Below are 14,755 nucleotides of genomic sequence, written 5' to 3'. Positions count from 1 at the left end.
CATTTTTTTTTTAATTTTTTTTTAAACGTTTAGTTATTTTTGAGACAGAGAGAGACAGAGCATGAACGGGGGAGGGGCAGAGAGAGAGGGAGACACAGAACCGGAAGCGGGCTCCAGGCTCTGAGCCATCAGCCCAGAGCCCGACACGGGGCTCAAACTCACGGACCGCGAGATCGTGACCTGAGCTGAAGTCGGACGCTTAACCGACTGCGCCACCCAGGCGCCCCTATATTCATTTTTTAAATAGACGTTTTAAAATATCATGTGCTAACTCTAACAGAAAACTTCACATCACTATCATAAATGGAATATCAGCACCACATGCAACGAACAGAACTTGCTAGGTATATATTAATAAGTATTACCTAAACGTTGGACTCCCTGACGCAGACTCCTCAAGCAAGTTTTCCTCAGGAATGTCTGCAAGACCAGAAGCTTGGTGCTCCTCCTAGAGGTCAGAGCGTGTGGTTAACACTTCCCTGGGGGTTTTCTTCCAGCTCCTTCTGTAGGGGAACACTCCCCCTGACTTCCTTTCAGCTCCCTCTACAGGCTAGAGTGACTTTCCTCTATCTCCCCCTATTGGTTAGAGGGTGGAGTTACTCAACAAAATTTTATTGAGTGACTGTTATGTTTTGGATACAGTGCTAGCTGCTGGGGATACGGAGGAGAAAATGGGGAACGAGTGGGGGTTGTAACTGAGCAAGGGCTGGGAGAGAAGGGAAGGAGGGAGTTAGAAGATTCCGGCACCGCCTGTGCTGTCTGTCTCCATTTCCTAAACTCCCCGCTTTATTCAAGCCACGACAGTCTGGCTTTTGCCCCGCCCACCTCCCCAACAGCGCACTAATGAAAGTCTCCGGGGGACCGGAATTACCGGATCCAGTGGGAAGAGTTTCAGTCCTCATCTTGAGTGACCGTGGAGACAACGCCTTCCTTAGCTTCGCTGATGGTGTTAGCTCCTGTCTCCAGGTTTTTCTCCTACCTCTCTCGCCGCCCCATCTCTCCTTCAACCTGTCTCTTCGGTGTTGGTGCTGGTCAGGACTTGGTCCTTCACCCTGTTCTCCGCTGATCCCACTGCTTCCATCTATGCGCATAACCTCCACCCCCATAACCTGACTCTCAAGTCCTGAAATACCAGATGTTTCTCTCTCCAGCCTCGTTTCTTCTCTTAGCAAGTTACCTGTCTCTGTGGTAGCACCTGTATCCTATTTCCCTCTACCTGACTCCCACCTCCACCCCAAGTTTGTTCTTCAAGATTCAGCTTCAGTGTTACCTCTTCCGGGAGGCATTCCAGAAGCACAGCCCAGGTTGTGAGGGACTCTCCCTTGGTGTTCCCCACCACACTCGGTGCTTCACCACACGACACCAGGGCTTCCAGATTACTTCCGCTTATGCCACCAGGCTGGTCTACTTGAAGGCACGAACTTAATCTGCACTTAGTTCCCAGCACGGGGCTCAGTAAGTCAATTTGTCAAATTGACTTCAATTTGTCATCAATTTGTCAAACTGATGAACATAAGAAATCCCTGAGCTGTGAGCAATTCAACGCAGAAGAGGAGCTTAGGGATGGTGGCTGGGATGGGTGTGAGCCAGGGAGATTTAAGACCTGAGTATTTAAGCCCGTTTTCCCTTTCCCTTCTGCAGAGGCAGCCAGGGCTGGTGGGACTGGAGGGACCATCAGGGTCAGAGCAGGAAGATGGCTGGAACTGAGGAGGCAGGCAGGGTCAGAAACCGGTTACATACAGGGGAAATGAACAACCGTATTGAGGATAACGGGAACCGGGGTCCTCACTGTCAGAGATCGGAGTTACAAATATGGATAGGGTGGACCCTGGAATGAACCCTGTGGTGTTTAACTGGAATCGAAGGTACCAGTTTGAACTCATGATTTTTAAGACAGATACATATGTGTGCATGCACACACACACACATTTACATATATTTTCTCTATGCTAAGGCCTTTAGACCAGGATATCCAGATAGTGATGATGATACCTAGTGCCTACACTTTGGCTTTGAAAGATTAAAGGAATCAAGGCTCCTTAGAGAAATGTCTGATCCCAAGGCTGGGGCAGGGAATGTATGATTCTGGGGCATATTGAGCCACATAAGTGAAACACTGATCAAAAAAACCAGAGATTGGGGGCGCCTGGGTGGCGCAGTCGGTTAAGCGTCCGACTTCAGCCAGGTCACGATCTCGCGGTCCGTGAGTTCCAGCCCCGCGTCCGGCTCTGGGCTGATGGCTCAGAGCCTGGAGCCTGTTTCCGATTCTGTGTCTCCCTCTCTCTCTGCCCCTCCCCCGTTCATGCTCTGTCTCTCTCTGTCCCAAAAATAAATAAACGTTGAAAAAAAAAATTAAAAAAAAACAAAACAAAACAGAGATTGGTCAAAAGGACACAGGAGCCAGCTTGGAGGGGCTCTCTCCAGTGTCCAAATCTGCGATGTGAATATCAAAATAACAAAAATGACTTAAAACCCACGGACTAAATAAAACAGGACTCCATGAGTCCCACACTGATGCAAATAAATGGTGAAGGGAATTTTTGTTTACGGTATTACGCCAACCAATAAATGTAGAAAGAATGATAGAATGAGAGTCACCATCAGTTGGCCATCATAATGCCACCAGGCATGAATGATCTATGGATACTAAAACTAGTGAGGGGAAGTTTGAGGAAACAGGATATTTATATACCCTCAAAGGATCTCCACACAAAGCATTTTCTTAATTTCAAAGGGAAACCATTAACTGTACAAAAGAAACCTGGCAGGTACCACCTGAACCAAAGGACCAAGGTTCCCATCACCAGCAAAAGGACGGTGATATCATGTGTATCCTGCAAGAACACACTGCCAATGCAGTGTCACTTCTGTGGTATTTCTGCCCAAAATGCATGACCTGAATTTAATAACTAGGAAACGGCAGTGAAACCTAAATTGAGGCACAGTTTTCAAAATTGGCCAGTACTTTTCAAAAGTATGAAAATCGCAAAAGGAGAGACTGGGGACTTCAGATTGGGGGAGATCAAAGGCACATAACAAAGTGTAACACATAATCTTGGATTGAATCCTGGGTCAGAAGAAAAGATTTTTTTTTTTTCCTTTTTGCTAAAAGAACATTATTGGGACCACGGGAAACCTTTGAATAGAGTCTACAGATTGGATGGTAGTTTTCTATCAAAGGTAATTTCCTGATTTCGATAGTTTTATTACATAGACCGTCCCAGTCTTTGGGAAAAGTACACTGAAGCATGTAAAGGTAATGGGGTGTCATTTCTGTAACTCCTCAGATGGTTTAGAAAAAAATACGTGAATTCTTAAGTATGAAGTATTCGCACATACAGAAGAGAGGGGGAAACAGAGGGAGAATGCTAAAGCAAACGTGGTAAAATGTTAACTAGGGAACCTGGGTGAAGGATGTACGGGAATTCTTCGTGCTACTGTCGCCACTTTTCCGTAAGTGTGAAATAGAACAGTTCATGTTTTTAAGATACTGAAAAGAAAATGGAGTGTTTATGACCTGAGTCACGCACACAAGGCTTTTATTTTTTACCTGTCTACCCACCCATGTTGTTCCAAAACAATTTATGAATAGGAACAAAATGAATAGGTCTTATGAATAGGTCAAAAACAAACAGCAAGAGAAAAATGAAAAATAAAGTAAGAAGTCTGTGTGGTCTTGGCAAAAACGGTCTCAATCGTCCCGTTCTACAGAATGCTCGTGAAAAGTCTGACAGACCGTGTGGAGCGGTTTCCTTTCCGTTTTGGGAAACAGCCCCAACTTCAATGCAGCTAATTCTTCTGTGGTCCTGGTATCATTTCATCCCGAACTTGACTGCGATGAGACACACAGAATGCAATACGGGGATATGGAGGCAGAAAATGAATTATTCAGAAGAATAAAAGAGCCTTTAACAACTTTTACAGAATTTTATGCATGTGTACACACTTTATTAAATTTGCATTCTAAGATATACACAAGGTCAGCATTTCACAAAATTTTCTAGAATTTATTCCAAAAGCGGTTATCATGAAACACAGTGATTATATAAGTTAGTCAAGCAAAAAGAGCGTCTATAGGATTTTCTTATCGTATCATCTCTTGTACTTGTTTTCAAATAGAAGCCTGAAACAGGATATATTAGAATAGGAAGAGAGAATTTTATTTTATAACAATGACCACTTTTCAAATATTAGACTTTATATAAAAATAAAGGGGTACTGTCACCAGAGCTCATTTGAAGGTTAGCATCTCTTTTTATTTATTCCAAAACAATCCCTGCATAAACTTAACTTTCTAGTCAATTTAAGCAACAAAAACGAACCTCGGTTTAAACGATAAAGTGAATCATCTGGTCTCCTAGTTCTCCTACTATTGGAACAACTTCATTTTCCTGTCCCAATTCTAACCCACCACTGAATTTCAAGAAGAAATTTCAATATCAACACATTCCAAAGGTTGTTTCTCAAGAGTCCTAAATTAGAGCCCAAAATTCATGGCCAAAAGTATCCCTTTAAGGCAAAGAAGACAGTAGAGCGAAGGTGGGTAAGTATCCTGTAAGAGAAAACCATTTCTCGGTATTATATAGGCAGAAACATCTTCACGTGGTTCTTTCACAAGCGGAATAAACACACTGAATACCCTCGAAGTAACTTCTCTTTAAAATGGCACACTAGGGAACGACCTTCATAATATATACATTTATGTTAGGATTGAAAGATTATGGACTCTGCACAGGGGAAAACCATGTGAGAAACAAGGCCATTCGTGGCCATCGTGGTGGTTATTACAGTTTAAAATCAACACCACGTGTGATGCTGTAACAGAACAACTTACTGCAAGCTAAGCGACGCTCTCTCAGAATTCAAAGAGGATAGATTTCCCTTCAAGTCATACAGTGTTACTACTCTGTGAGTACCCTCAAAGCACATCATCTTCCTTCAGAATTCAAGAATCTTTGCCTTCAAAGGACACAAAGGCAGTAGTTTCCATTTCTTACATTCATTCAAGACGTGGAATATTATGATCCTAGCGGGAAAATTGGCATATTAAACACAGACAACCCAACCACGATGCCTCAACATTAAAAGAAATCTATCACAACATTTTAACACAGTTTTAAATAATAAATAACACAACGATAGATTACACTCAGCTTTTTTAAATAGCTCTGTCAGGATTTTCCTCTTTTAGAAATTAAATAACTTACGGTACCTCAGACTTACTATCATGTCCACTGTTCACAGCTCAACAGCTTCTTAAAAGCAGAATGCACAGTAACATGGACTTTTGCGGCTCCTGAGAGCTTCCTCGGAGATACGAAGCTGCCCTTGCTAGAAGGCAGCATCAACAAGAACTGGATTCTGACTCTAGCGGCAAAAACACAATAACCAAAACACAGTGGGCAGCAGCACTCACCACACGACAAAACAAACAAATCCAAGGACGAGAAAGGAATCAGCAAAAAGCAGCAATCAAAACAGCATGTGGCAGTAAGACACATAAAGCCCCCTTTTCTAGCCTACCTTATGACATACACCTTTACAGCACAACACTGCACCCCAAGGCACCTCGGGCCTCGTAATACCACCCGAAACAAGCTGTCAAGCTCCGCGTACGCTTTTCTACACAGTGCTTTGTGTGTAAATAACATTATTCATTCATTTGTAGATGCTCCACACATCTGGTCAAGGCAGGGATTTCTTCTCCTTGATAACACCACCTAGAAACATTAACAATATTTTATATATTCCTTCGGGCAACAGGTTTGGGGAGAAAAACATCAACCGCGGAAGCTAAGGCATAAGAACCTCCGGTGACTAATCCAGGCATCCCGTCAGTCCATTTACATTCTCAGCACTAAAATCAATCCTCACGTCATACACTCCACCAGCAAAGCGACATGGATAGTAATGAAAGCAACTACGTGTTCCCTCCCCTCGGTGAGAAATGGCAAGTAAGCAGCTCAAACAGGAAAGGGAAACAAAATAATGTACTTTAAGCTGATGCGGAAAAATAAAAATTTAATATAATCGAAAGCAATCCATCTATTATCGTGGAATAAAGAGATTTGAAACTATGTAGTCAACAGACAACAAAAACAATCTCTCAAGCAAGAGAATTTCTGATCAACTTTAGCTGTCATGTCACTGCTGGGAAAAAGAACCACTGTTGAAAATACACATCAGTGCTTTCCTTTATTAAACGCATAGACTCTAAAATAGGTGCTCTCTGAGGCACGGAGGGAAAAAATATATACTCTAAGCAATCAAAATGAGTTATTTGAGATTTAGTCACTAGATCCAAAACGAAATCAGCAAGAAGAGACATGAGTCAGGTCACTACACTCGTAAAATTGAACTTTAGAGGAGAGAGATGCCAAAAAAGAACGGCATCGAAATGGTTGAAGTCTGTCACACTTTAATCCTCATTATGGATCAAAGCTCTCTGCGTTCCTCACTGAAATGTTTTGTGTAGGAAACAGCAGTTAAAACACTGAATCAGAAATGGGTAAGTCACTTGGGTGAGAGATCATCCATCAAGATGAACGAAGAGCATGAATTGGTGCATGCTACTGGAGACTCTGCGGTTGTGCTGCCTTTAGCCAGTGAGTCTGAGGATAAGCCACTGCTGCTACTACTGCCATCCAAAATATCTGAACTGAGGACAAAGCAAAAAGAATTATAAGCAGATGCATCTATCAGGGTAAAGGTAAACATAACATGCAACGACATAGTTTCAAGAACTCACGAATCGGTAAGAGCATTTGTAAAATAATAAAAAGCATAAAAGCAACAGCAATGAACTACATAATGGACTATATTCAGATACCTGCAAAAACAAAGTCACAGAAATCCAAAGTAAGACGTTCAAGGTTCTGTAGCATTTTGGTGCTCTCGTGGAGGCACCAGAATGTCAGCGTCCCCCTTGACAGGTCACGATTTTTGTGAGGGAGTTAGCTCCCTTACCTTTAGCTCAAGAGATTGCTACCCTTAGATTTCCCTTCTTCCCTTCCCATCAGCCTTAGAGTAAGAGCGATGGTTCCTGGTTGAGGTACCCTGGACCGTCTGAAGTACTCTATTAAGTACACTGCTTCGTGGTTCCTCTACTCCAGAACAACAGGTGTTCGGCTACTCTAGATTTGACCGCTTTCCCATTCCCAAGGTGCCGTCAATTCAAACACATTTGTTTCCTGATTTCCCCCTCCATTTTTGGTCTTTTCTATTCTTCTCATTTTGTGAATTTCTTATACCCTTTCCTTTTCTCTTGCTTTCAAAACCCAAAGGTGTCCCTGCTATCTCTACAAGCTGCCTTCAGTTACTGTCCAGTTAGGCTGCTAAAAGGAATGCTCTCGGGGCGCCTGGGTGGCGCAGCCGGTTAAGCGTCCGACTTCAGCCAGGTCACGATCTCGCGGTCTGTGAGTTCGAGCCCCGCGTCGGGCTCTGGGCTGATGGCTCGGAGCCTGGAGCCTGCTTCCGATTCTGTGTCTCCCTCTCTCTCTGCCCCTCCCCCGTTCATGCTCTGTCTCTCTCTGTCCCAAAAATAAATAAAAACGTTGAAAAAAAAATTTTAAAGGAATGCTCTCTAGCCACAGACCCAATACCCTCACCACCCTCCACTTGCCTCTCTGATTCTGACAACTAGCTTCTGCGCCTATCCTTCCGCCAAAACACCTGATGTGGGCATCAGGGCCTCTATAGTTCAGCCCAGGGATGCCTTCCTTATCCATCCAGCCCAGGCTCTCATGGCTGCCAATCACCCATCTGGTCTGCTTCACAAACCTGGCTTCATACTTCAGTATTCACAATTAAGAGCCTTCACAGTTGCGCACCAGGCTGCCTTTCTGGTTCAGATTCCCACTGATCCAACAGTGAAGTTCTATGCTCTAGATCTGGCCTGAATTCATTCACATTCATTTATTCTAGTATTTGTTGAGTACCTACCAAGTGCAGGAAGTAGGCTAGACATTAGAAATACAGTGGTGTCTAAGACAGACATGGTCCCTGCCCTCATCGAACTTACAGTACAGTACAGGAGACAGACATTTAAATAACTCTGCTAATACATATATAATTTGTGATCAAAGCAATAAAAGCAAGATACAAAGGGCTCTGCGAGTACACAACATGGGTAACCTGATCTAATTTGGAGGAACAGGGAGGAACACGTTCCCCAAAAGTGATACGTGAGTTGTCACTTGGAAGATACTCTGAGTAGGCATTAACCAGGTGTGGTCTGGGAGGAAGCAAGGGTAGTTTTAGGAGCCAAAAGCAGGCTAGTGTGGCTGTTAAGTACAAAGGGTAAGAACACAATGAGAGACAAAGCTGGAGAGGCAGTCAGGCAGTTTTAGGATTTACACACACACACTTTTTAATTTTGGAAAGGGAAGCAAGCATAGAATTGGAGAAGGATTAATGATCAGGAAATATGGATTCTAAATGAAGTCTGGTTACTAGCTCTTCTACAAAAGCCCACACTGGTCTAAAGTGCTCTGAGGCTCAATATTAAGAGTACTTAATATCGGGGCGCCTGGGTGGCTCAGTCGGTAAGTGTCCGACTTCGGCTCAGGTCATGATCTCACGATTTGCAAATTTAAGCCCCACGTCGGGCTCTGTGCTGACAGCTCAGAGCCTGGAGCCTGCTTCGGATTCTGTCCCCTCTCTCTCTGCCCCTCGCTCGCTCGCTATTTTTCTCTCTCTCTCAAAAATAAACACTAAAAAAATTTTTTTTAAAAAAAAAGCATTTAACATCATTTTTATGAATTTCCAAGTTAATGTAGTTCCAGTGTTAACCCATGGTACATTTGGAAGTTTCTGGGCCCTATACCTCCCCCACCTCAACAACATGTAACATTCCCCTCCACACACTTCTCTGCTATTTTTCTTCAAAATGTCATTTCTATTGCCTGTGGATTGTTTTTAGGCGGAGACAGAATACAAATAAGCTTCGGAAAAGCAAAAATAAAAATGGAAACAGTATAGTCCACAGTACTCCCAGTCTATGCTCACTGCTGTGAAATGCATCATTAATAATACCACTTTTAAGTAAGAAGTTCGGAAAATTTAGCTGGCTCTGATATTTTTTCAACCCAATGGGAAAATAGGTCTAAAATATGAATTATTCAAAGTACTGAAAGAAAGTTACACAGATAATCTAAGACATTGGAAAATCAAAAGGCCTTTATATTTGCCTTTGGAACATATGTGATTTTTCCTCCTGCAGCATTTTGCCTAGACTAATATTAAAATGAATTTACTTTCCTAAAGCACATATTGGCTGGGCAGCCGAAGGACACGCTCTGTGCTACTTGGCAGGAAAAAACAGACTTAGATTAAAATTTGGCCACCAAGCAGATAATCTGAATATAAATAAAGACTTTCTTATTCCAGCCACCAGACTTATGGTGAGCCCTGGGTTAAAAGATTCCATTCGTAATAAGACCTGCTTGCTTAGGTGAATCCTGCATTCATTCAAAAACACAGAACATGACTCATGCAGAGAGAGCTCTCACCTAACACCACTGATTACCTTAAGAGAAATAAGCTAACAGGGAAGTTACCAAGAAGTTACCAAGAGAAAAAGAATACAAATCTGAATTTTTCGTTTCGTTTATTCCTTTTCAGGAATTTCTTCTCTATTCTTAAATACGAACATGCGTAAAACTTTGTTCCTTTATAGTACAATAGCATACCTCCATCTAGCCTCCAGTAGAATTTACTCCAGATATTTTCACAAAACTAAAACCCGTTCTATCCAACAGTCACAAACTACCCACAGTATATCCATGTAAAGCAAGACTTACGTGATTTTTTTATTCATAGATCACTGAACAAAAGTGACTTTCATAGTGTTCACTATTAAACCTTCTACCAGGCCTTCTAAAAGCAACAACATATGGTCCAATTTGAGTTTATCTTTTTCCCCTCCTAGCTTAAGCTCTGATGGAGGTGTTAATGAGCCTCAGACTAATGGCTGAAAGCCAGACAATGCAAGGAAAGCAGAGGACCTAGACAGTTCGAACTGGACATAGGGGTAACAAATCAAAAGTGAACGATGGGGTGCCTGCGTGGCTCAGTCGGCCGAGCGTCTGACTTCGGCTCAGGTCACGATCTCACGGTTTGTGGGTTTGAGCCCCCTGTCGGGCTCTGTGCAGACAGCTCAGAGCCTGGAGCCTGCTGCGGATTCTGTGTCTTCCTCTCTCTCTCTGCCCCTCCCCTGCTCGTGCTCTCTCTCAAAAATAAACATTAATAACAGTGAACGAATTCTAATTCATTCTAGCCATGGTGTGTACATATTGACGCAATATCTAAATCACACAAAAATGCTTATAATTATTACGGTAGTGCCCTCTGCCTAAAAAAAATAAGGGTGAAAGCATAAGAGAATCATTAAAACATTCAAATAATAAGGTAACAACAAAATCAGGATGTCCAGCGTGTCTCACACTATTATCCATCTGGGTCAGCCACTTGGTGCCTTGTGCGGTCAATAAACTGGATTCTATCAGGTTAGATTTGGCAGGCAGGTAAATGCACTAGAAATAAGCCACAGCTCTACCAACCCCAGCACAGATCCTGGTATAAGCTAAGACTTACAAGGCATCCCCTACCCCTTGGTGTGGGTTAAACTGGTCCCCAGGGTACATTCTCTGGTCTCTACCATCTCACCTGAAGAAGACCCAGCATTATCTTTCTGCATAACTTCTAAGTTTTTAAGATCACACATTTAAATATTATCATTTCCCCAGTCACCTTGGGGATAGGAACTTTAAAGTATCAGCACAGATGTCTAAGCTGCTCACATAACCATGTTCGAGGTATACGAATACAGTTCTGTTATAAAATAAATCATGATTAAGTCTTATTCTTTGCACATATCACATATTCATGATTAAATTTTCTTGCCATGACACATATACCATTAAAAATAATGTTAAAGTCACTAAGTGAAATCTAATGAAAAATGTTAAAATAAAACTATAAAGGCTAAATTAGCAGTCACAATAACACTGATGCAGCGGGGAAAATTTTCATGGGAGAACTTGTCCTTTTCTGTGCGAGAAACAGACTACCACTTAATCTTCACTATATGACTGGTGGCCCTCAAAATTCCTGTATGTAACGTGCCACAGATAATCTTGTCCCCAAAAGGACAAGGAGCAGAACAAGAGTTCTCAAGACACAAAAAGAATCAAAGCACCATGGAAAGGTGAACTTCCAAGCTATCGTCAAATTCTTGATGTTCAGGGGCGCCGGGGTGGCTCAGTCGGTTGAGCGTCCGACTTCAGCTCAGGTCATGATCTCACGGTTGGTGGGTTTGAGCCCTGCGACGGGCTCTGTGCTGACAGCTCAAGAGGCTGCAGCCTGCTTCGGATTCTGTGTCTCCCTCTCTCTCTCTGTCCCTCCCTGGCTTGTGCTCTGTCTCTGCCTCTCAAAAATAAATAAAAATGTTAAAAAAAATTCTTGATGTTCAGAAGGACTAAATCCAGAATGACAGAATTCCTGCCTTGTGGTTAACAATGCTCCCCAGATTTGGTTGGCAAAGATTTCAGAATTTTCATCTAGTAAAAAATATGATACGAAGAGCAGGCCTACTATTCCTTTGCATGGCAGTTAACACACCGGACACAAACCCCAAATGGGTCCATACTCAAACTTCACACTTAATTTACACTTCAGACATCAGATTTTAAAGACTATTATCTGACATATAAAGCTTAATTTACATTGAGGAGGACACTTGTTGGGATGAGCACTGGGTGTTGTATGCAAGCGATGAATCACGGGAATCTACCCCCAAAACCAAGAGCACATGTACACACTGTATGTCAGCCAATTTGACAATAAATTATATTTTAAAAAAAATAAAGTTTAACTTAGTTTTAAAACCCATCTCTTCTTTATGGGGTGGGGCAGAGAACAAATTACAATAACTTAAATGATGAGATAACATCTACTTATGATCTGGTGGTACCTTTTCTGCTCCCTAAAATATATAAATATGGTTTCCTCAGCGATCAAGTATACTGTTACCCTTGGCAACAGAAACCAGAACACAGTCTCCGTCTCTGTCCCCGTTTCTAAGAATACGGATGTCTGATCAATGAAACTGCATTAGAGAGACAGGAAAAACACTTTCTGCAAAGGCAGGATCTGATTTTTACATATCATGAATAACTCATGTTTAAAATCTCTTCATTGCAGGCCTACATGTCAGCAACACTAGTGTACAAGGGGTCCCAAAAGTCAGTGCAATTTTAAGTTTTAATATTCTCAGAAGTCCAGATGCCATGAACTTACTAAAAACATCTTTTAAAGCTTAATTACTTACATACCTTTCACACTTAGTTGTGTGAGTTTTGAGCAATAAATTTCTTTTTAACATATTACTTGAGCCACATGTTGGCTTGTTACTGCTCGATGACTGGTCTCATGTGAATAAAACAAATCTTTCCAGGGTGAAGCAACACTTTTTGCCTTTAGGGATCAAAGTGCCCTTGATCGCCAATGTCAGTGTCCCCAGGGCTCTCATAGCTAGTCACAGGTCGGAGGAGAATGAGCGTAGTGGCAACAGAAATAGGACAGAAATAGGACCCTCACCGCAGCCACCATGGTCGACAACGTACATTTTGCTGCTCAGAGGAATAAACGCCTGAAGGAGAGGTAGGGACCCTTGGCAAATACCCTCTCTTCCCCTTTTTATTTGTGTGAACCTGTTTTATGGCATCCTGTAGAGTCCATGACAATATTTAAAAACTCCACCGCACCCTGTATGTTTTCAGCTCGGCAAAATGCTTTCGTATCTTTTCCCTAACTTGGTTGCTTGGTTAGTAACTGGGTAAGCAAAGCTATTTATAATGTCATGTGCCTATATTAAAACACACTTTACCATAAAAGTGATAGGCAGTTTCCACTAAGTATAGAGTTTCATCCACTAGTCCTGTTGACAAGCTTTAGAAGTTTTCTCTTTGCAATCATCTACATACCTGGAAAAGCACTCTATACCGAAATTAGCACACTGAGCCATCAAGGACAGACACATATGAGAGAGAAGAGAGACTGTGGGGCTGAAAATAGCTAGAACAATCTAAAAGACATCTGTTCCAACATTAGAACGGCACTGATCGACGAGTCTAATAAACTAGAATAATCTGTGACTTCTTGGTCAACTAGAAGTACAGGTTCTCTTACATAAAACAAGTATCTGATTTGGAAAGAAAGAATCGCTAATCCTTATACCTTATAAGTAGATTACACAATTCTTCCATTTAGAGGGCACCGTCCTTCTATTTTTGTATAAGTGTTTATTTATTTTATTTGAGAGAAAGAGAGAGAGAGAGAGAGAGAGAATATGCACACGCAAGTGTGTGAGGGGCAGAAAAAGAAAGTCCCAAGGAGGCTCCCTGCTGTCAGCACAAAGCCTAATGCGGGGCTTCAACTCACAAACTGTGAAATCATGACCTGAGCCAAAATCAAGAGTCAGACGCTTAACTGACTGAGCCACCCATGCGTCCAATCCCCCCCTTTTTAAATAAGTATTTCCATCCTTTTTTTTTTTTTTTGAAGTGAATGTACTGTTGGGCTCTTAAAAAAAAAAGACCCTCAGCTATAAACTCAGAATCCTGACGAAAGGTGCCAAACAAAAAAGTCTAGACACAACTGTGTCTAGAACACAGGTGCTCAGTGAGTTGATTAGAAATACATGCTAAAAGATTTCAACATATTACCTGGCCACTGCCACTATCCCTTCCCCTTCCTTCCAATATGTACATCAGCATCCAAGTACTCAACTTCAGGTAGATGAAGAGAAGTTGACTGTTGCACAAAAACACTGAAGGGTCTTAAGTTAGACACCCAAACTTGGATGAGTAAGACTAAAAGAAATTATGTGAACAGACCACAGGAGTCAGGAAGTATTGGTATACAACAAAACCTCAGTTAGGATTATGACAGAATACCTCCAAAATTTCCAAAAGATTTTTATAACAACAGGAAATGCTATTTAGAAAACACCATGCTTAAGAGGATGCCGGTATTCTCTGCTCAGTTAAAAGAATATACTACAAAACGTGGCAAAACAGTCACGATCAATGCACACTGTCCACAGCGACCCAGGAACACTGTCTCCCGCCTGCCAGCTGCTGCCCCTCCCCCGCACCATTAGCACCCACTGAGAGAGGCTGACCTGACAGGAGCTGGGAATGAAGGTGCCGAGAAGAAACACACATTCCCAAAAAAGTACTCAATGACTTTCAAATGATCTGGTTTTCCACGGTATCTGTACCTCCATGGAGATTTCCCTTCTACAGAGCATGAATCAAAAGTTGAATATTATTATAAATGATCCCAATGTACTTTTAATGTGGCTCTTTTTAAATAGATCATACCCTAACATCTTTTTGATTTTATTTCATTTTTTACCATGAACTGAGATCAGACAGTTGTGCAGCCTCCGGAGACAGCATATTGGTAGTGCCTTGGAAGAGCCTCTTGGGCTGGCTTTCTGTTTCCATTTCACCTAAAACAGAAAGAGATGATGCTACTGTAAAACAATTTTACAGATACGGGCGTGGTGCTAAAATGGGATGATCTTTGTTTAACCAAAGCTCAGAATACTTCTTCAAGCCATTCCTTCAAAGCTATTTTTCCATGCGCTTTAAGGTGGAAGAAACATGCTTCCATAGAACCTCAACCAAAAAGTAAGCAGCCCTAAAAAAAAAAAAAAAAAAAAAAAAAAAAAAAAAAAAAAAAAAAAAAA

General features: G+C 41.9%; 1 protein-coding gene across 7 annotated transcripts in view; it reads right to left on the bottom strand.

The window, feature by feature from the left end:
- PABIR2 (PABIR family member 2) overlaps positions 1-14,755 on the bottom strand; it is a 205,437-nt gene that overhangs the window by 178,330 nt on the left and 12,352 nt on the right. For 3 of the 7 annotated variants that reach the window (XM_040468147.1, XM_040468144.1, XM_040468150.1), the window contains exon 9: positions 14,419-14,515. In XM_040468147.1, the coding sequence (XP_040324081.1) occupies positions 14,419-14,515 (97 nt within the window). Of the gene's footprint in view, positions 1-3,916; positions 6,659-14,418; positions 14,516-14,755 lie in introns of those variants that run through there. The other 4 variants (XM_040468145.1, XM_040468143.1, XM_040468149.1 and 1 more) reach the window with 2 other exon arrangements.

The sequence above is a fragment of the Herpailurus yagouaroundi genome, unplaced genomic scaffold (assembly GCF_014898765.1).
Source record: "Herpailurus yagouaroundi ecotype Mexico unplaced genomic scaffold, PumYag 67681, whole genome shotgun sequence".
NCBI classification, from domain to species: Eukaryota; Metazoa; Chordata; class Mammalia; order Carnivora; family Felidae; genus Herpailurus; species Herpailurus yagouaroundi.
This window is presented reverse-complemented; position numbering and strand designations above follow the sequence as displayed.